At 37.4% G+C, this 22,898-nt stretch overlaps 1 protein-coding gene across 2 annotated transcripts; it reads left to right on the top strand.

The window, feature by feature from the left end:
- Positions 1–5,204: 5,204 nt before the first annotated feature.
- On the top strand, positions 5,205–22,528 carry LOC124280470 (carboxypeptidase B-like). 2 transcript variants are annotated; one of them, XR_006899686.1, is made up of 8 exons: positions 5,205–5,249; positions 6,020–6,715; positions 7,200–7,301; positions 8,111–8,283; positions 9,661–9,756; positions 10,217–10,339; positions 10,844–11,342; positions 22,517–22,528. XR_006899686.1 is itself a non-coding variant. In XM_046716405.1 (7 exons), the coding sequence occupies exons 1-7, from the start codon at positions 5,237–5,239 to the stop codon at positions 11,024–11,026; spliced, it is 1,386 nt and encodes a 461-aa protein (XP_046572361.1). In that variant the 5' UTR covers positions 5,205–5,236; the 3' UTR covers positions 11,027–12,794. The 2 variants fall into 2 exon arrangements, 1 of the variants encoding a protein (XP_046572361.1); XM_046716405.1 differs by lacking the exon at positions 22,517–22,528 and having other exon boundaries at positions 10,844–12,794.
- Positions 22,529–22,898: the final 370 nt, after the last annotated feature.

Genomic DNA, 22,898 nt, shown 5'->3' with positions numbered 1-22,898 from the left:
AAGTGTATATTTTATATTACTACATTAGGTCAATTATAGTAAAGATTTCTGCTGATACTAAAACTTGAAATAAAAGGATATAATTTCATTTGTGCCTGGTACCCCAAATGGTAATTTGGTAGCAAGTTTACTATCTTGATTCAAATACTAGTAACCTCTTTGCACAAAGGTAGTAATATTTTTAGTTTATGGTTTGTGGACTGAATGGATAAAAACCATTCATAAATAAAGTACTTTGGTTAAATTATATTTATTCAACTGCACCAGCTAGTTAGGATGGATTAGAAAATAAAAAGGTTGCAATTTATAATATTTATTGTGCAGTATGAATATTGTTTGTTCATTTTGCATCGTTTTAGACTCTTGCCACTACAAACATTACTCTCATTTTTCTACATAACTTCTGAGACTATTCAAGTTTAATTTGTTGGGCATTTTCACATCACATGTCAATTATCTAAGTCTTAATTGGAGCATTTTTTTGTTTTCAGATAAGACAAACTACAGGTAAATGTAACTAACCTTTTGTACAAACTGGAACCAGATGTTTTTTGTTTATGATGCATACAAAATTAATGATATTTTTGTTAAATACTTCCATGAATTGTGTTTGTCATCATCTAACTCAATGTACGAAAAATTAACGTTGAATCCTTCACAAACATTCTATCAGAAATGAATAATGGCACAGAAGGGTCTCCATACAACACGGATTTGCATATGATCTGTATTTAGCAAGATGTAAGGTTCAGTACCTGTTGGAAAATGTATGTTGGTAATTACCGCATTCATGCTATCTAACCAGTTTGAATAGTAAATGAGAAAGGAACTTGTATTTGTGATTTTCAAATTATGGTTTGTCAGACTTGTCACAGTCTATGAAAATTTAAACAAGAAATGTCTTTGGTCTGGGTTACTCTGAAAACTGAGTAGACAGTGGAAGTTTTAAGTATTGTCTGTTTGTATGCTGCAGGAGGTCATGATAGGTGACACACACCATACATGTTATGAATTGTACAATGGTTGGATGCATACTATTGATGAATGATGAAGTTGTTTAGAGAGCAGCAACAGTCTTTTTTAAAAACCTTTTTTTTTTGCTTAGACAAACATTTCAATTCTCATGAGGATCGTTGGTTAGAATTGGTTCCTAGCAATTCATGCTGGTTGTAAGAGGCAACCAAAAGGACTGGGAAGTTACAGACTGTAGTGTGGATGACTTGGTTGATGGCGTGCCAATGTACCCCAGGGGCAAGGATGATTGTTCACAATATCAATCACTGGATTGCCTTGTCCACAATATTTATAGGCTGCCATCATATAGCTGGAATATTGCTGAGTGTTGGCTCAAAACCCACAAACAAATTATAGTTCAACCCTGACAATACCTGTGGTTCACTCAAAGCCAGTATACAATGCTCTAAATTGAATAATTCCACATTATTTAACAACCTTACAACATTAGGATTTTCAAATTTACATTTTCGAGCATTGGCATGTGTTTAATATGATTGTTGATTGTGTAGTCTTCTGTATTACGTAACTGAATAATAAAATGTTTTTGCTTACGGACAACTATTGTTATAACTTTATCGTGGTTATGAATATATGCAGTAATCATGTGCTTTCAAATAAAACTTTATAGACTTTGGAAAACAAGTTTTGACATAGATATGATGACTTTTTTCCCAACAAACATGATTGACATCATTATCCCAGATAACCCAAGCTGCCTGTGAGGCGTTAGAAGGTTAAAGGCCATATGACATATCCCATCGGGTACCCATTTTCTGCTGGGTGAACAAAGGCAATTTTAAACAAACTAACTGGCCTACTGTGAGACCACACTTCATGTGTTCTTCTTTGCGTGGCATGATAGTCCTAGAAACTCTCATGAGTCAAGGATAGGCCACAGTCGCTCTATTGCTGTGTCTTACCACGCTTGTAGTCCAAATTTAAAGGCAGGTTGAACAGAATGATGAAACATCAATGGAATTGAGCAATATTTGAGCAGAGAACAGTACGGTAATGTCATCTTACAATTAATGCAATTTGCTTATGCACTCTTATCAATCATTCTTAAATCAGGCCAACACATAAAAGCCAGTATTGATACAAATCTAATGGGGTTAAGGAAATGACAGGCAACTTAACTGAGTGCATGAATGCTAAAATTGTTATTGAATGCCCAAATCTTTTAGTGAAGGAGATCATACTGGATTCATTAACCACAGACAGATAAACGTAATTCCAAGTTGCAAGAAGGTTATCCTTATCCAATGTGCCATTACATTTTTAGTTTGTTATTTAGTGCAGCACATGAGCATCAATAGCATCAACAACGTCAGTAATTGTAATTGGTTTATTCAATAAAGGGGACACAGGCCCATTATACAGTTACATGAGTCATATCATGAAAGTGGAAAATCTGGAGCGCCATAGCACTGTACAAGATACATCAACAACATCAGTGAGGTTGACCGAAGAGATTCAGCTGGTCATTATATATTTCCAGTCCTGTATGATTATAACATCATGAATATTCTACCAATTACTATGAAGGAACATTTTCGAAAATTGTTTGATTACAAAGAAACTGAAGCCATCTTATTCTGATGTAATGCGATTTTTGATGTCATGAACAATCAACACATTATGTCATATCTCACTATCCACAATGAAACTTGCTGATGTCATATTGCTGTAAATGTCCAAGCAGCATTAAGAAAACCCCAATTAAAATGGGGAGTAGTGCACTTTTGCAGCTCCAGTTAACAAATACTCTTCACCAGATTACTGGCTTAGCTTATTTGTTATGTCATTAGCTGACCCTCCACCACAGGACCAAGAGAGCCATCATGGATAATGAGTGCACACTTATTGAGTCCTTTGCACCTCGTTAACATGCAAGCACATAAGAGTAAATGGTTACTAAAACACAATAGAGTACATACATGTTACTAACATTCATTTTTTTGCGGAAGTCACACTCACCATTGTCCATCAAAACATGAACAAACAGTTGACCAACCAAAAATGTTCAAACTGGATAACTTCTTGGAGTGGCACAAACTGGATATGACTCAAAAATGAAGCACACAACTTTATGAATGACGACTTCTAGTTCATTGCATCGAGCGATGTTTCGATCTCGATTCTTACACTGTTATCAAGCTAAAAGTGACTACAACCGAGTGATGAGAAGTATATATACATGTTATGACAAAACAGCATTAACATTAACAACAGCATGTAATTGAACAACAAGTGGCATATAATTGAATGAGGCCAAGGCAAATCAGCCCTTTCAGATCACCAACAAAAATTCCTACCTACCTAATCCAGTTTGACAAAGTTGAAATCCTATCCACCAAGAATCAGGACTTCACGAAAAGAAAATTTTTGGCTGCTACAAACCTTTCATCAACAGAGACCAAAGGTACATACCATCGACCTATGAAGAAGTAATCAAGCTGAAGACTATCAAAGCACCATCTTCAACTTGTTTTTACTACTTCTTAAAAACTATCCCCATCTCCCTCCTGTAGGGTTGAAGTCAAAAGGGCCAAGGGCCAAAATTGAAAAAGTCAAAAGGACCAAAGACAAGTCAAAAGGGCCATAGATCAAATTCAGATAAGAACACAAACTAACATAGATTTTATATGTTTTATTATATTTGTATCACTATGAAGTAATGATAGTAGTAATAATATATAGTGCGATCATCATTCAGGTGTTGATATGTGATCAAAAATTCATAAGTAGTTCAAATGTTCATAATTAACACATCTTTAAAGTTCACTACAGTCATCTTCACTCAACTTTAAAGTCTCCAATCGTAAAATTACCGAACTGTGACTGACTGACTGAGTTTGGTTTTACGCCGCTTTTAGCAATATTCCAGCAACATCACGGCGGGGGACACAAGAAATGGGCTTCACACATTGTACCCATGTGGGGATTCGAACCCGGGTCTTCGGCGTGACGAGCCAACGCTTTAACCACTAGGCTACCCCACCGAACTGTGACTCGGCCTCAGAACAGACATGGCAGAGAAAGTGAAATTCCTCCCCGCTCTCGCCAGGTTGGAGGTATTCCTCTTTGGTCATGTTTGTGCCAAAGCTACAATCTGACAACGGTCACACTCTGAGAAACAATACTATGATGTTCTGAGATGTTTAAAATAAACAATTACCCACTTTGAGATGTTTTAAATAGACAACACTGAGACACTGTGAGATGTTTTGGATTAGAGTGAGTGAGTGAGTTGGGTTTTACGCCGCTTTTAGCAATATTCCTGAAATATCACGGTGGGGGGGACACCAGAAATCGGCGTCACACATTATACCTATGTGGGGAATCAAAACGGCCTTCGGCATGACGTGCGAATGCTTTAACCACTAGGCTGCCCCACCGCCCGTGTAGGATAAGAACTACTGCAACAACATATAATGTATTTCTTCAAATCTTACTATTTTCTAAAAGTTTGGCCCTTTGTCTATGGCCCTTTTGACTTTCCCTTGGCCCTTTTGACTTTTCTTTGGTCCTTTTGACCTGTTCTCCTCCTGTGTATTGGCTTTATTATCAGTACTTAGGCCCCAACCTGGACTCGCCAACTTCTAGAATGCCGATTATAACTCAATTATTCACTGAGATAACCGTAGTTCTAAGGTTCGAAAAGGGGCGGTTGCTCGTGAAGACGTGTCACTTCCCCGAGGATCGGTCAACTCACTCAAACCCTAAATACAATACTGGCGTTTAATTACACTCGTCTTGACTACCAGCGCGGTGGGGTAGCCTAGTGGTTAAAGTGTTGGCTCGTCATGCCGAAGACCCTGGTTCGATTCCCCACATGGGCACAGTGTATTAAGCCCATTTCTGGTGTCCCCCCGCCGTGATATTGCTGGAATATTGCTAAAAGCGGCGTAAAACTAAACTCAGTCAGTCAGTCTTGACTACCCCCTCGGTGAGACATGGACGCAGCCATGATGGTAAAGATATATTGTTTTATTTTCGTATGGAGTCATAAAAATGTAACATAAAATGTACATTTTGAAAAGTAATACGAAACAAGCGTTTTTAAAATGTCTCGATAATACAAAACGATGTTTAACGGTAGTAAGTTGTACCAAACATCGTTTGTCTGAAGAAGATGTAATCAGAATACGAAACGAAGCATTACAACTTTACTACTGCGTAGTCGCTTCCGGTGAGTGAGTTGTCAACAAACCTGCAAATGAGACATTTGGGTAAGCCTTTCTGCAGATGAAAGAGCATTATTTGATGATATATTGATGTGCCTCTGTGATTGTTTTATGGGCCCCTGGTAGTTCAGCATGTTCCTTTAAAATATGTCTGCAGCGGTGCGGCTAAACCTGTGTGAAAAATTAAAACGTTCTTCGTAATCCACGTCATAATCCCAAATGCGACTGGACGACGTTCTGTTCGTGTTGTTCTTTCTTTTTTCTAAATTTCGCCATGTAAAGATGTGTGTATAGACCTCCTCTGTACCAAAACTAGGTTATAGCTGAAACGGCGTTGTGTCGAAACCGGCATAGTATGATCTTTATACAATTATCATATTATTTATAACAATTTAAATAATACAATTAATTAAACAATTTATCAGTTACAATTCCCGCAGTCTGTTCTGTAATCACACTTGTAAAAAACATAAAATGCAATCATTTTGGTAATTTCTGCACACCAATGTTGTGTTCTTAGTTATATTTGACATGTTCAGCACGAAAAAGAATGAAACACATTTTACTGCCAGTATGTTGCTGATGGTATGTTGAAAATTGTCAATTTGGTGCCGTTTCTGTGCCATTTTGACATGGTACCTTTTCAGCATGAAATTACTAACAGATCGTTAGCAGGATGTATTTCATTTGCATGTTTTGTTTTACAGTTATGAAGTTGTATTAATCATGTTCATTAGGATTAACGTCAGGTCATTACTAGATGTAAAACTTAAGACATTACTAGATGTTAACGTGTCAGACTTATTGTTTTTCAGAGGATGAAACCATCATGGCTCCTTTTCACAATAAAGAATCTCTGACAAGAAAGGCACATGCCAGCAGTCCTCCAAATGTGTATGGTTTGATTTTGATTGGGGTCATCACATTCCTCTGTGAATGGAACACAGCAGATACAGTGGACGTGAAGCCACAGAAGGAAGTCTACATTCCTGACTACACAATATATCATAACTTGACATCCATACAAAAAGATGTTCAACAGCTGCTCTTTCTGTACCCCAATTTCATGAAGATTGATTGGAAGTACAACTCGAGGCTGGGCAAACCACAGATGCTTCTCCACATCACAAACTTCACACAGAATACAGATGCCAACCAGAAGGATGGAAGCAAGGTGAAAATGTTGTTGTCATATGGGGAACACGCTCGAGAATTCTTCCCAGTTGAAAGCATGTTCCATCTTTTGCGGAACCTCACTGATGGACTTGGGTCAGCACCTGGTAGTTATGAGGAACTATATTCCAGACATGTACTGTCCAGTACTGACTTGCACATCATAGTAATGGCTAACCCAGATGGACGTGTGTACGTCGAACACTCCCATAATTACTGTTGGCGAGGAACAAGTACAGGTGTTGATCTCAATAGGAACTTTGACTGGGAGTATGCAAAGAAGGGCAGTTCAGCTGATCCTAATGATGAGGAATATAGAGGCCCCCATGCTTTCTCAGGTAATACACCTAGTAGACACCTTTGACATGTATGAGAAAACTAAGTATGATGTGCTTGGACTATGAATATGCNAGATGATAAGGAATATGGACCAGACAGATTGACTTAACAATGCTTTTCGATTGTGTTTGAAATGTTTCATGGATTATGTTTGCATTGTGACTTGAATCATGAGCAAGATGAAAGATGAGTCAGCATGCATGATCAGGTTTCATGATTAAGCTCATTGTACATAATTGTTAAAAAATTGACTTAACAATGCTGAAGTTTGCAGCGTTCTTGATGTTTTTTGCATAGTATATCATCATATTTCATGGACCATTCTGGTGGTTCTCAATGTAACTTTGTTGATTGGATTTATCATCCTGATCATGTTTTATTATCACATGTAGCTTGTGACTTTTCAATGTCTATTTACATGGTTAAATAAAGTTTTAGGATATTATATTATTATGTTTATGATAATATTTTTTTCCATTTCAGAACCTGAATGCAATGTTTACAAACACCTCACTCAGGAAATGCACTTTGATCTCTACATTTCGTTTCACTCAGGGATTAGACAGATATATTTACCTTTTGCTGGTGAGTAAAATCTTTTGACCTCACCAAAGTTAAAACTTAAACATGTTAAATATTTGTGACAACGGAAATTCCTGTTTTTATGATAATTCAGTTTTCTTAACCATTGTTGATATAGATAACAATATTTACGGTAGTCTGAAATTATGATTATCATGATTGTGTTCGGTAGTGTGTAAACTGATTTTTTTCCGAATAGCCCAACATGTTGTCATGTAAGCTGATTAGTTCCAGTTACTATCCGTGGTCATTATACAACCAGGAACCCACTCGGCCCACATTTTGACAATTATGTGTTCTTCTTGACAACTGATGTTATCTCTGTCTTTTGGGAACTTGTGAAGATCTGGGTCAAAATTGGCCTTCAGCAAACCATGCCTGTTGTAGAGGCGCCAAACAGGATTGGGTGGCCAGGCCTGATGACTTTGTTTATGTGTGTTCTATTTGTGTAGAACAATGCTCTTGATGTCAATCACTAGATCATCTGGTCCAGACTTGATTATTTACAGACTGCCATCATATAGCTGGAATATTGCTGGGGCGGTGGGATAGCCTAGTGGGTAAAGCGTTTGCTCCTCACTCCGAAGGCCCGGGTTCGATTCCCCACATGGGTAAAATGTGTGAAGCCCATTTCTGGTGTCCCCCCACCGTGATATTGCTGGAATATTGCTAAAAGCGGCGTATAATCAAACTCACTAACTCACTGGAATATTGGTGAGTGCAGGATAAAAGAAGAAGCAAAAAGTTGTCTTCAGGGCCGGAAAACTCACACTAAATCTTGAAACGTATTAAAACCTATTTCTGTGTTCCAGATACTCATTCCAACATCATCAACAGACAACCAGCTAACATACGGGGTATCAAGGAGTTAGCAGCACGTCTCGCCTCCTCAACCACACACAGATACGAGTACGGGAAGGCGATGGATCTCACCTTCTATACAGCTGACGGGACGTCCTTCGACTACATGGCAGGACACAGAAAGGTGTGTCAATGATCAAGAACATCTGATGTCTCAATTTTTTTATGTATTGCTGTTTGTCTATCATCATGATTGTGCCACATATGTTGAAATAGAATGTAACGTTTTTATTGTCCATTTTGTAAAACTCTGAGAGAACATATTTTCCAGTCTTTATAACCGACATCCTACAAAACATAGATGAACATTTGCTATTCTTTACCCCTTTATAAAACACACTGATAAATTTATATATATCAACACTGCTCGAGAAAGGCAAGAAAAATGTTTGTAGTGAGTGTCTATAGTTATGCACATGGCCGAAGGTAGTTTGGGCAAATAACAGCTTTTATTGTGAAATCTGTACGTGTATAATACTGGTAGGCAGGTGACCTCTCTACGAAATTGATTGATTGATTTATTTATTGCGTAATTGAGTACGTGTAATTGATTGTGATTGATTGTGTGATAGAGCTATTGTTTTATTGATCCCCTGAGGCAGAGACCATATACTGGTATATGGGCCTCTGCCTGAGGGAAAGGGTGTGTTGTAGGAGACTGAACAATAGAAAATTCAGAAATGTTACAGTTTCCTTGCTGCCTGATGAAATACTGCACACCCCATCAAGCATGCCATTCATGTGAATCCTATCCATTTATGTACATGGATCTGTTGCAAAACTAATTGATTCACATTCTTAGTCTGTCTGACGTTAGTTTGGGCTAGTTGTCCATCACCTGCCTATTATTTCCTTGACCATTTCTTGCATCACCTATGATGCTAAACCTGACCATCACTGATTCCAGCATAAGAATCTGTAAAATGATTGCTCACAGAATTCTGATCCGATTTCAAACATATTGAAATATCATTTTTGCCCATTATTCAGGCCTGTCTATTCTTGATATAAAAGTTGTCCTGCAGTAATGTGTAATGGTATATAATACATTTGCTGGCACTTCCTTGTTGGTGATCAGCCTACAGCCTTTGACCTCTTATCCTCATTTTTCTAGAATTACTGCATTTTTACATCTGTGAAACTACATGGCCTATGGAGCTTGAAAGTTCCATGAATAATCCCCTCTGTGCGATCTCTAAAGCTTTCTAACAAGATTCCAATCCAAACTTAAATATAGAGGCCATTTTTGCATGATAACAGGGGTGAATGAGTTTAGTTTTACGCCCGTTTTAGCAATATTCCAGCAAAGATTCTGGAAAAATGACAGCCCTCAGTTTCAGTTACTTGTGAACCATCTGATCATATATTGATAGCCATTGTCCAGTTGTCAGTGACCATAGTATTCGTTCAGCATATGTTATAGCAGTATTGCCTTTGCCCTATCAATCATAACACAAATGTTAACCTTGTTTCAATATTCTTCCCTATATTGTTCTTGTAGATACCCTTTTCTTTAGCTATAGAGCTATGGGGCAGTGACGCACATGTTGGAGCCAGCTGCTTTGACCAGTTCAACCCTCGGAGTGGAGACTTAAAGGTTTGTTTGAAATATGCCTTTGTTCACCCAGCAGTGAATGTTAAAGAGTAGGGTGAGATGGCAGTGCACCCCATGGGCAGCTGGGTTGTATAATCCTCAAGTGTACACTTATCCACTGACTGAGGTAATAGTAGTGCAGTGCTTTAAGCATGTCCCTGGTAGTGTGGAAATATAGTGCAATAATAATACATAGTTGAAAGATTTCAAAATGTTAAAAACTATGTGTTGTACATAGTGAACAAGGTGAGTTATTTCCCTACTCGCCTCTGTAGAAAAGTCTTAATTCAGTGTGGATGTCAGTCATTGTAAGTCCTGTTAACATGTCAGAAATCAAACTGACCCCTTCCTCTTTTCAACAAGTTCAATTTGAAAGGTAATTGCATTCAAAACAATTGTCTCAGAAAAAGTTTAAAAATTCTTAAAAACAACACATATCTGACATTTTTGTAATTATTTCCAGCATGAAATAGCAGAGATCCATCCTCTGTATGTCTCGCTGTTTGACTACATGATTCACTGGAAACAGCGGAGATCCAACAAGCCCCGAGGTGCTCTGATCACAAAACACCGTCACCCTTTACAGGTATGTATCAGTTTAAGGTCCAACATTTGATGGGGTGCACATAGCTTGAAATGTCCAATTTTAGATGTTGGAAGTCTTTTCTTAAATTATACAGTACTGCTAAAAGCGTACTTGATCTGTCATCTATATGTCAATGGCACATCAAGAGTTATCCCCCTTACTTTGTATCAGTTGTGAATGGAAATGTCAAATGATGTTGAACTTTCACACTTTTGACGATGACAATTCTTAGATACTGACAATTCTGAAAACTATGACTGTGAGACTTGAATTAATGAATCTGAGAGGAAGTTTGAACATATTTGGTTTTTGAACAAAAAGGTTTTGTTTGGATGGGGTTGGACCACAAAAATTAAGCATCCACTCTTTTGTAAAGCAAAACAAGACACTATTTTTCCTTTGAACTGCCCAAATTGGTCTGGTTCAGTCTATATGAAATAAAATGTTATGCAACCCATTCTGACATCAGTGATCGCTCTGTCACTTGTTTCTTTTCTTAACCAGGAGCCGACACCATCGCACACATTAAGCTATCTTTTGATGGCAACAGTTGTCATAGTGATACTTATCCTGGCATTCCAAGGACGTCTTCTGTTTTGTCAGCGATGGCAACATCGACGACGCATCATCAGCTTGAAGACTCTAAGCTCTACACTATCTTTGTGGGGCTTTGTCAAGTCCATTTGAACCATGCATTTAAGCATCATCCTTCCATCAACTTTCTGTGTGATATTCAATAGTGTAACACTGGTTTCATGTTGAATCACTATGGCAACCCAGCTGATATGCTACAGTCCTCCTGTACATTGATTCCTGCATTTATTATTATTATCAAAGACATTGACAATCTTCAAAGATGCTTTCATTCTGGCAGATTGTGTTAACGCAGTGTAAATGATTATAATGCATAATTCCTCAGCTTCCATTCCGTCAAAAGCTTATATGTGTTCTTCATCCATGACGATGATCTCTGTGTTTTCAATATATGATCTGGGTACACTATGTGAAGCCCATTTCTGGTGTCCTCCGCCGTGATATTGCTGGATACTGTTGCTGATATCGCTAAGAGTGGCGTAAAACTAAACTCACTCACTCACCCAAATATATGATCATATATAAACATATGATCATTCGGGGTGAAGACCTGAAACATTTATGAAGCCAGTAGTGATAACATGATGATATTCTATTGTAGATTCCTCTTTAGATCATACTAGTTTCCTGACCACTCGTGATACTTTGAGTTCGCCATATGAAGTACCAAAGACAGGCATTCCACTGGTTTGTATTTACTGTGCTCAGGATCTTTGATTCCAGACATGCTTCGCTTGGACATGGATTTTGTTTGTTTTGTGTTTGTTTAGTTTGAAATGTGATTATTTACCTGATATATTAATTCTTAAATTTTAAAAAGTTATTTACATTATATTGTCAAAGATATATTTAGAATCTTGTTGGTACATTGTACTGATTTTATATTTAAACACATATTGTGAATTACACAAGTCGTGCTATAACTGGTGTTTTATGGAAAAGTGTAGCATGTTGATTAATACTTGCTTACTCTAAATCATTGATGAAAGGTCTTTTTGATGAAGTAAAAGCATACAAATACAAATCATAAGTCAAGATTTGATTAATTTTCTCTCACTTTGTTTTTAGGATAATCTGTGATTATTGTACACAAATTATGCAAAATACACCCATTGCTTTTCCAGTAATATTTTAAAATTTGTCATCAGCCAACATCAGCTGTGTTGATTAACATTACAAGGAAATAATTTCTAAAGCAAAATGGACTGGTGGTTTCTTGAAAGACTACTCTCATTTGAAACATACATCACAGTCATAGGCTACATTTTTAATTATTAATATGGCAAGTTATTGATGGCAAGTATGTTATAATATAAAATTTGAAAAAGTTTGATTATGGTGCAGGCAAACTTTTGTGCCAAGTATTTTTTTTGATATTCTACATCACTGAATGACTTTCATTACCTGTTTATTTTATTGATATTGCTGTCAGACATCCTTTCATGGTGTTTTCCATCCATACATGACAATTTTAGTTGATGGTTAAGTTTAATGGAGTAATTAAGCTGAAGTATAATTCTGTTCCTGTTTTATTTTGGTTTTCTCTGTGTTATTTATCAGTATTAAACTACTTATGTGAGATATTCAATGTCAGGGCATTTCATTACACTTGTTGGTTTTGTTTAGCATTACTTATTGCCTTGCAGGAAGCTTGAATTCTTTATGTATGCTCATGTTCACAGATTGAGTGTTTGCTTGTTTTGTGATATTGAGCTTTCCAGAGTTGTATACGTATAGAATCAGATTATCAACGCTTGTTTTGGTTTTGTTTAGCATTACGTATCGTAATGCCTTGATGGAAGCTTGAATTCTTTATGTATGCTCACGTTCACAGATTGAGTGTTTACTTGTTTTGTGATATTGAGCTTTCCAGAGTTTTATAAGCTTAAAGGTTCTTTATGTATGCTCACGTTATAGAATCAGATTATCAACTTAAATTCTTTTGTTTTGGTTTTGTTTAGCATTAAGTATTCGTAATGCCTTGATGGAAGCTTGAATTCTTTATGTATGCTCACGTTCACAGATTGAGTGTTTACTTGTTTTGTGATATTGAGCTTTCCAGAGTTGTATACGTATAGAATCAGATTATCAACGCTTGTTTTGGTTTTGTTTAGCATTACGTATCGTAATGCCTTGATGGAAGCTTGAATTCTTTATGTATGCTCACGTTCACAGATTGAGTGTTTACTTGTTTTGTGATATTGAGCTTTCGAGAGTTGTATACGTATAGAATCAGATTATCAACGCTTGTTTTGGTTTTGTTTAGCATTACGTATTGTAATGCCTTGATGGAAGCTTGAATTCTTTGTTTGCTCCCCAGATTGAGTGGTTTTTTGTTTAATGATCTTGATTTTTCCAGCGGTGTATTATTTATTCAGATTATCAATGTTGTTTCAGATAGTCTTGGTTTATGATATAGGATGGTTATAATCAAAACAATTGCATCGTGTATCAGTTAGGTGCTGTACATGGTAAATAACGAAACACTGACAAGATCAAAAAACAAATCTCATCACAATCACATCACTCTGATGTCTGTGAAGACCTGACTTCTCTTCCCTGAGGGTGGCATCAAATCTGAATGAAGAGGTGTAGGATGTTTAGCTAATCAGCTTTTTAAAAGAATTTTGTTAATTTCTTTACCCCTGAATTTGGACGTTACATTTTGTTACTCTTTTGAATTCTTGCTTGGTGCTCAGAAATTACAGTGTACAACAATGGCATTGCCTTAATTAATGATATTTGGAACTTGTAAACATTTATTTTTGAGATACAAAAATCAAATATGATAGTTTGAATACTTTTATCACTACTGTTGAAAACTAAGAAGCATGTTAATGCTTTGCTGATTAGACAGTATTGCAGGTTCACCTTTGACCCTTCTGAACAGATATTCTCAGACCTTTCAGATATCAGATCTTCTCAAAAACATAATGGGGCAGAAAGATCTGATTTTGATGAGATTGAGCCTCCCCCCATCTTTAATGTACATATGTATATGCTATGAATGTCTTTTGGTAGTTTTTGTATCTTTGTGATAGTCTTAACAAAGAAACAGTCAGAGCTTCCTGTTGCCATAGTTACCATATTGAAATTATTTGTTTAATTGTGTGATTAATTACTACGTCAGTGTGTACACTGTCCTATGGTTCTGTGTGCCAAGTATTCCTCAAGTTAACTGAAGTCATTGCCAGAAGGGAAAGAATTGGTCACTAAACATGTTAAAAGCCAAAATAAGAACTCTTTGATGAACATCGATGAACGAAGCTATTGAGATACTTAATTTCAGTATATCATTAAGTTTTTCATACCCATTAACCCTTCCAGAACAAAGTAGGTGATGAATGTGCATTATGGATGAAAATGGATTTGAAAAATCAAAAAGGTACTTGAAAGTATCAGCTTTGTCATTTTCCCCTACCAACCCTATTTTATCACCTATTTATTATTACCTATGCTCTTAATGATAGACTGTTACTTACTCTGCCAAACAGGGTTTGATATTCTCTAGCTTTGTTTTAAACATAAACATTATATTTTTTCTAACATACTCTTCAATTCCGCAATTTCACTTTTTGTTGAATAAAACTTGTATGTTTTTGGTGCAGATGATTTTAGCTTCTAGCTCTTATTGACACTTTATCAGTGTTTATGTATTATTTTTTCATGCAACTCCTGTATTTAAACTTATTTGTCTTTGACAGAACTGCTCTGTTGCATAATTGGCCAGTTGGTGCTTGAAGCCTTTGTTTATAGGGAGGTGGACCCTTTTATTTGTTTTCATCTATATCATTTTGATTAGAGGCTTCTTTCTTTGTTGATCATGTCTGTTGGACAAGTATGTTATAATACTTGTATACTAATGTGTTTTATTTTAGGTAGTGAAAGTGTTTGTGGTAGCTCCCAAAGATGATTGTGATGTTTGTAGATCTGCACTTAGGGTGTCTTGTCAATTCACCCGCTGGCATTCCTGTCTTGTTTTAATGCTTCCACCAAGAAGTATTACATTATCGCATTACGATCATTCGTCGGCCAAGTGTGAGAGATTCTTGGATCTTATTGGAACATAGTAGGATGAAAACTGTATGGTGTTCTGCATTTTGTATGACTGTGTTTCAGCCTCGATAATCTCCAGGGTATATGTTACGATCACTTTCCACTATACCCTGGATGCATCCACGGCTTGGCCCGATAATTATATTACCTCCCTTTGTTGACTCCGCATTCTCACAGTAGCCAATCAGCTAAGCCGCCGTTACATCCGAGCTGGCCAGGGTCAACAAAGATAGTGGTCGCAGTCGTGAAGGTTTGTTCGCAGTACCACTCAGATTTTTGGAGAAATATACAGACAAATTGACAGATCTGAAACTTTCAAAAATATATAAAAGAACTCCTTCCACATCTTTCAGAGTACCCTCTGCATCAATTGTGTTGCCAAGTTTAAATGGTTAGATATATAATTTAAGAAGCGAAAGTGAGTTGTGATTGGTTCGCTAAACTTCCCAGCGTAGACACCAGATTGGATAAAAAGCCAGCCAAGGGAGGTAATAAAATCATTGGGCCAAGCCGTGGATGCATCCAGTGTATAGTGGAGACTGATCGTAACGTATACCCTGGAGATTATCGAGGATGGACTGTGTTTGGGAGCCGTGCCAATTTTACACCTATCAGAGGGGTACTCAAAGTCTGTAGGCTAGATTACCGGTTGTCCGACTTCCATTTTGTGGAAGCCAAGATGGCTGAGTGGGCTAGACGGCTGTCTTTGTCTGCTGGCGATTAGGTGCCTGACTGAGGGTGTGGGTTCGAATCCCAGCTGTGACTCAACCCAACAAAAGTACTAGAATCTGTTCTTTACGGAGAAAGTGTAATCCCAAATGTAGCATATGTTACTTGTGTTTGTTTAGTTCAGTATTATAGGCCAGTAGTCTCCAAATGTAGCTGTCTCAAAACAACAGGGTCTGAGGGAACACAGTATACACGCTAATGTTGGGGGTAAAAAGCCCTAAGCTCACAAATGTGGAAGATCTCAATGGATTAGATTTTGTGTCTGTGATGTTCTTTTTTATCACATTTTTACCACATTAAATTGTAAACCAAAAGTCACTGTGTTCTTTAATCTGATTGGTTGAAAAACATGATTGAATGGTATTTGATTCCCTGAAATTGCAAGACTGCTGTACCCCTACTCGATGTCAATGAGTGCAGACAGAAAAACGTGTGTGGACCTTTTGGTTTACCTTTTTGTTTACAATGTCAATAAACATCATGTTTCGGCCAATTTCCGGGGGTTAGTGAGTACTTAAACCATGGGAATATTTCATGCTAACCCGGTCAGTTCCAAATGAATTCCCATGCTTCAAATACTCAATAACAACCAGAAATTGGACAACACATGATGTTTGTCTCCTGAGTAAGACATGTAAAATGTGTTGGGTTGTGTAAATACCATTTGTGATGTGATAAGGATATTGCCTGAACAGAAGTAAGTCGCATGTGAACAAAGATATAGTGAAATGGAAAATATAGAACATGGTGATTTGTCCTTTTTATTATCATTTATGAAAATTTCATTGAAATGTTTCATAAGACAATACATATGTGTCATATATAGAATGAAATGTTGGAAATGACTATCATATGATATTAATTATTTTTAGGTTTTAGTTTTTAGGTGAAGGGATAAAGTAACAAAATTGTATCTTATTAAATCAAATATATACTGTTTGATGTTTCTATATAATATTTTAGAACAATAATATACTCTTCACATTTATTTTAGATTTGGTGTAACCAAAAATGATATATCAAGTGATATATGGTTTTTCTCCTATATGTTTTATGACTGAAAGAAAATACTACCAGACTGTACAAGAATATGAAGAATATGAAGAATACTTCTGCACATGATTACTGTTTTGTTTCTGATTCTTATTTTAGTGATGTGTAACAACTGAAGTATTGAACTGGCAAGATATTTGACATAGAGTATTTAATTGTGTCCTTATTCCTTCAACAGCGCACAATGTGGTATTTCATATAAGATTATTAGGGACCAATGCTAAAGATCTCATTAAGTTCCAAGTGCTTGAAGAATGTATTCAAGTAGGTGTATCATGTAACCAATATGTGTGACTGACACACACACACACACACACACACACACACACACAGACAGACACACACACACACACACACACACACACACACACAGAGTACAATTATCAGTACATAATGTACTATATATGAGGTAGTCCAATATGTCACACTGTATTGCCAATCTGAATAGATATGACAGATATCAAGATATCATACCTCAAACTGAGGCTCCCATTTGACCATAAAGTGACCTTGATATTTTAAAGTATCCATCAGAAAAATATCCGTTTTTACTGTTGCAAATGTGAATGAAGCTGCATAATTTATTCTCTCTGCTGATTGCGGAAAGCAGTTGAGATGAGCTGTTTGTGATTAGGAAAGATATATTTCTTTTACACATTGTGGCATTCCACCGGTCTCAAAGTTTTATGGCTTTTGTGTATTATTTTATACTTTTTCATATACTTCATGAAATGTAGTTTATGGAGAGTAAACAATAAGCTTTTGCCTAAATATTGGAATAAAGTTTTAAAAAATATATGTTCAATTGTTTGTATGATTGCAAATGGCTTTTGACCAGGAGGTGTTCACTCTTTATTGGTGTTTCAAAAGAGACGGGTTTGATTTCCAATGTAAAAAGATTATACTTGGTGTTTCAACTGTACTGACAAATATGCTAAATCTCACTGTCAACTAAAGTGTGGTGTGTTCTTCTGCAATGGTAATGCAGCAGTGAAATGTCAAAAAATTCTAATTTTACCCCGACCATGTTTAAGTGCACATCATAAACGCTAGCATGAAATTCATAACCTGTTGTGTATTGAATGATCATTTTCTGAATGCATATACATAGGCGGATCAAGAAATTTTCAAAGTGGGGGGGCTTGGGGGTTGGGTTTGGTTGGTTCAGGGGTTCTTATGTTGCAAAACATTAACTTCAATGAGGTCTTTAGTCATTTTCAAGGGGGAGAGGGTGGGGGTGTCGAACACCCTGAACCCCCTCTGGATCCGCCACTGATATATAATAATACAACTTGGTTCCCACATAATGTCACCCCAAAATGGAATATCCCTTACGTTTTCAATAGTAGATATAAGACTAAAACCTCCACTCATCCGTATTTGGGTCAGGTTTGCCCCTTATAAGAAAGAAACGGAATGAATAGAATGGCTAATACACAATTTCTGCACCTTTGAATCGGGGCCACGGTTCATATTCGTCATATTATTTCTCACCCCATAAACTAAATATTACAACAGACCAATACAGGACGGGACATAATGAGTGGTTACTAACATTATTTGACACCGCAGATATAGACCAGCAGGTGAATACAAGACGACAAGCGGTACTAAATCAAGCGGGAGACTCACGTGGGCACAAAGGACGCAGAGCAAATTAATCTTAGATACATAAACGCAGGGTATCTGTTCAACAATTCTGACCGACTAATTGACAGAAATGGGAGTACGTTCTGAGAAATGTGTCTTTGATCGCAGAGAACTGAGTATGTGCTCTCCAAATTGAGTTCACTGCATTCAGCGCCGGTCGTCACCAATATTCGAGAGTCCGAAGTGCTGTTTAAAATAATGAAAGGGATGTTGAATTTTTTTATAATATGAAATGCCCATCTCCGTGTATATGAATGGAGAAGGACGTTGTGTAGAAAAACAGCGTATGGACACAGGTTCTTGAAAAGACAAGGACTGATTCCATTATCAACACACCTCTACATGTATGTTGTGTTTTATAGAGAGGAGCATTTCACGGTATAAATGCAAACAAATTCCTTGGTTTAATCAGAACCTCAGATAACTCTGATAAACACTATTCTGTAAACCTCCAGCGGCGATTGAGTGGGATAGTGGGCAACTTGTTGGCTCGCTACCCCGACAACCCGGGTTCTATTCCCCATATACACTGTATACGGCCCATTTGTAACATATGGTCACCGTGACACGGTGTTGTCGAATAATCTATAACATGTAATTTGATTCTCTCGAAAAAGTCAAAACAAAATCTACATGTGCATAATCAGTGCAACCTGATGCATTCTCAAGCATCCGTCACTTGTCGCGTAACTTGAACCATTTGTCGATGAAGTCTGCATACACAACTGTCCACCTTAGGCCTGCTGCGTCAACACAAGGATTATCACGGTATGTGTATGTACAGGTGTTTACAGGTAAACTGTTCGTCCGTCGTCTAGTGGACAGAGGGTTACGGTGCCTTGTATTAAACTGTATGGGTAGTGGGTTCGAAGGTGTCTGAGTGGGTTAACACCCGGCCACTACATACAAAAGGACATTAAACGATGATACTTGATGTTACGGTGCCTTGTATTAAGGGGATAGAAAAAGGGTTGTGGGTGCTGAGACCATGCAGAACTTTAACCTCTTTCATCCGTGATGATACAACGGGTTGGAATTAGGTCTTCAGCAACCCGTTGCGTCTTACCTCCCAAGCAACTGTTCGTAAGAGGCAACTAACGGGATCTAGTGGTTGACACATGTCATCATATCCGAATTTGATAGATCGATGCTCGTGATGTCAATCATTGGATTGGCTTGTCCATACTCGATTATTAACATACCGCCGGCATATGGCTGGAATAATGCCGAGTGCAGCGTTAAAAAAACTCAAAACAACAACAAAACTCAATCCCAGATGCACCCTGCTGAACCATCTAACCGAAGGTCGCGGGTTCGATCCCCGACAGCGTCATACCAAAATACCTTAAAATATGGTACTTGTTGGTCCCTGCCTGGCGCTCGGCATTAATGGGTACAACAAGGACTGGTCGGCTCGGAGTCAGTTTAATGTGTCTGAGTGGGGTATTCATGCTTCACTGCGGCATGGTATCTCAGTGGGCTAGCACTATAAAACCAGCTTAAGTCTGGGCTAGTACAAGCAGCCTCACATACACATACACACGCATGCACGTCGTCATATGAGCGAAATATTCTCAAGCACGACGTAAAACCCAATTTCACCTCACCTCACCTCATAACCATCTGGTGTACAAACCATTGTTGCATCACCTGGTAAATGAGTTCGGCATGGTTTCCTCGCCCTTTAAGATGACAAGTCATTGATGAAATAAAATACTGTTGAGGGTCGTTAAGCTCAACAGTCACTAGTGTCAAACACCGGGTGGTCTGTTTTGAACATCCGAGCATGTGTACGCATATCAGCATTAATTACCACCAAGCATAAACTTTAAATGACATACATACATAGATACATACAAACAGTGACAATTACCCTGTAACTTACGTTTATGTTCATGTAGCATATCATGTACTGTAGGAATAGTGATATTCACGAAATTACATTAATACACATGATATTTATATAATAGTATCGATAGGCATGCATGACCTGGTGACCCCAGAATGGTGATCCTGAATCTTGTTAATCACATTTGTGTCAAAAGATAATTCAATGACATAAATCATTTTTATTAGTTTTATCAAAGAGGACAATGGCAGGTTGTTGTCTGGATATGTCTAAAAGCTTTATGCGAGCCTATTCTTAATTGTCACTTTCCAACGTATATACCATGATGGACCTCGGAGTCAAAACCACAAGCATTACAAAGACGGCAGTAAAAGGAACGAGCCACACCATCGTGTTGCTTAAAGGAGAGTACAAACGCAAAAGTTGTTTGTTTTTTCTTCATAGGTGTAAAAGCATTCTAAAAGTCACCGTCAATGATTAAATTTTTTTTTAAAGTTGGAGTCCAGTATTCTCCTTTAAGATATTGTGTTTGTGCCTAGAAAGGGCATCCACTCATAAGGTGTTGGAGAGACTTTGTAAATTCATTGCATAATCTACATTTAATATTTACATTTTGCAAAACCACACATTAATTATATCATTTATGCTTTTATTGTTGTTGTTTAGTGTAGCCATTCTAAGTTTGAGAAGACTAGGCGGTTAGCTGTCAGACCACGTGTCACTCATATTTCCCCGGATCTGCAGACAGCAGTGAGATAACTATATCTGCGTATAAAGCACATTCATATAAATGTAACCCAGGCGTGTCTACAAATACATTAACCTTTCTTAACAGGACATTTGAAACATAATACGTGTTATTATAGCTCTTGTAACAATCCTCGGGGTCACGTGAAGCTTAATGCTTATCCGAGCATGCTTGAAACAAACTGAACTTACCAACATGCATTCCGAGCATATATGTGTATATATATGATTTACTCAACGAAGGCGTGTATTTATTCACACCGGCCGTCTTTGTCGAGTAAGTACGAGGGGGGCAAATACAATATGTGAACCACCACCCGTCGACTCGCGATCACTTAACGGTTTCTCAGCGACAGGGGTCTGTAAGCACAGATTTACTAAACAAATTCCATCCAGTGTTCAATCAATATAAATTAAACAGACCATTTGAGGTAGCCATGGGGAGATATTTTATTAGCAATGTGTATGTGTTGTGTGTAGACGCCGGGCCGTGTTTCAACCCCCTGACATCAATTGTGTGACACGCTGGCACGAGAAAGGACCAGCTTTTAAAGTTAGTTCATATATCACAGAGACAGGTATATTATCAAGTATATTATCGACGGTTGTAAGCGCTATCTGTTCAACCGACACACCCCGGGACGTGATAAGTTCAAAGCGAGAAAGAGCCCTGCAAACAGATTGGTTTTTATCACCATGAAACGTATAACCATGGACGGTTTGTGCTCTCTTCCCACTGGAGTTACTTTGTGATCGCTGTAAGTATGAACTGGCTATTAAGTAGACGTGTAGAACGTACATTAATGATTGATTGGTACAAATGATATCATACTGGAGTATATATCGTTCGTTTATGACCTATATATGAAACAATTAAATTTTGTTGATAGAGACTTAACATTCAAATTTGTAACCGTGGTTTCACAGTTTTATGAATTGTATGGCATTATGTTCTATATATGATGCAGTAATATTTTGTTGATAGAGACATAACATTCAAATGTATAACCGTGGTAACACAGTTTAATGAATTGTATGGCATTGTGTTATATATATGAAACAATTATATTTTGTTGATAGAGACTTAACATTCAAATTTGTAACCGTGGTTACACAGTTTTATGAATTGTATGGCATTGTGTTATATATATGAAACAATTATATTTTGTTGATAGAGACATAACATTCAAATTTGTAACCGTGGTCACACAGCTTTAAGAATTGTATGGCCTTATGATCTGTATATGAAACAGTTATATTTGGTGATAGAGACATACCATTCAAATTTGTAACCGTGATTACACAGGTTTATGAAATGTATGATCTTATGACCTATATGTGAAACAGTTATATTTGTTGATAGAGATTTAATATTCATATTTCAAACCGTAGTTACACAGCTTTATGAATTGTAATGAAACAAACACAACCTTTCTAAACACCGTTTCAGAGTTGCTCCATGTGAAGGCAAGCTATTGGATACACAGATGTGATAACAGATCACATGTGAAATATCTCCTTCACTAAAACGTAAGGAGAGCTTCTGCTTCAACTCCCGGAGCGTGCATGCCTTGAGGCGAGCAGGACATTGAAACTGTGGGTGTACCTAGGGGGTTCTTCTCCGTGCGGCAACGATGGAAGATGATTCAGACAGTTTGTTCACAATCAACGAGGAGGAGGAGTCAGCCTCACGACTTCAGCCTGAGTCTCAGACATCCTACTTCATAGTTGGGTCTCACAAAGTCAGGTTCCTTCCGTCTGTCAACTTCATATACCAGCGGTTGAACTTCAGGGACCGATGCGGGCAAGTGCCACATTTCGTCAAATCCAATGTACAAAAAACTGCTAAATTGTCGTCTGAGTCTTTTATTCTGAAAGTGA

The sequence above is a fragment of the Haliotis rubra genome, unplaced genomic scaffold (genome assembly GCF_003918875.1).
Source record: "Haliotis rubra isolate DU_JTF1 unplaced genomic scaffold, ASM391887v1 Scf268, whole genome shotgun sequence".
NCBI lineage: Eukaryota > Metazoa > Mollusca > Gastropoda > Lepetellida > Haliotidae > Haliotis > Haliotis rubra.
This window is presented reverse-complemented; position numbering and strand designations above follow the sequence as displayed.

Coding starts and splice junctions, on each gene's coding strand:
- LOC124280470 (XM_046716405.1), top strand. Junction 6,716..7,199: donor AGGCCCCCATGCTTTCTCAG/GTAATACACCTA, acceptor TTTCCATTTCAG/AACCTGAATGCAATGTTTAC. Junction 8,284..9,660: donor ACATGGCAGGACACAGAAAG/GTGTGTCAATGA, acceptor TTGTTCTTGTAG/ATACCCTTTTCTTTAGCTAT.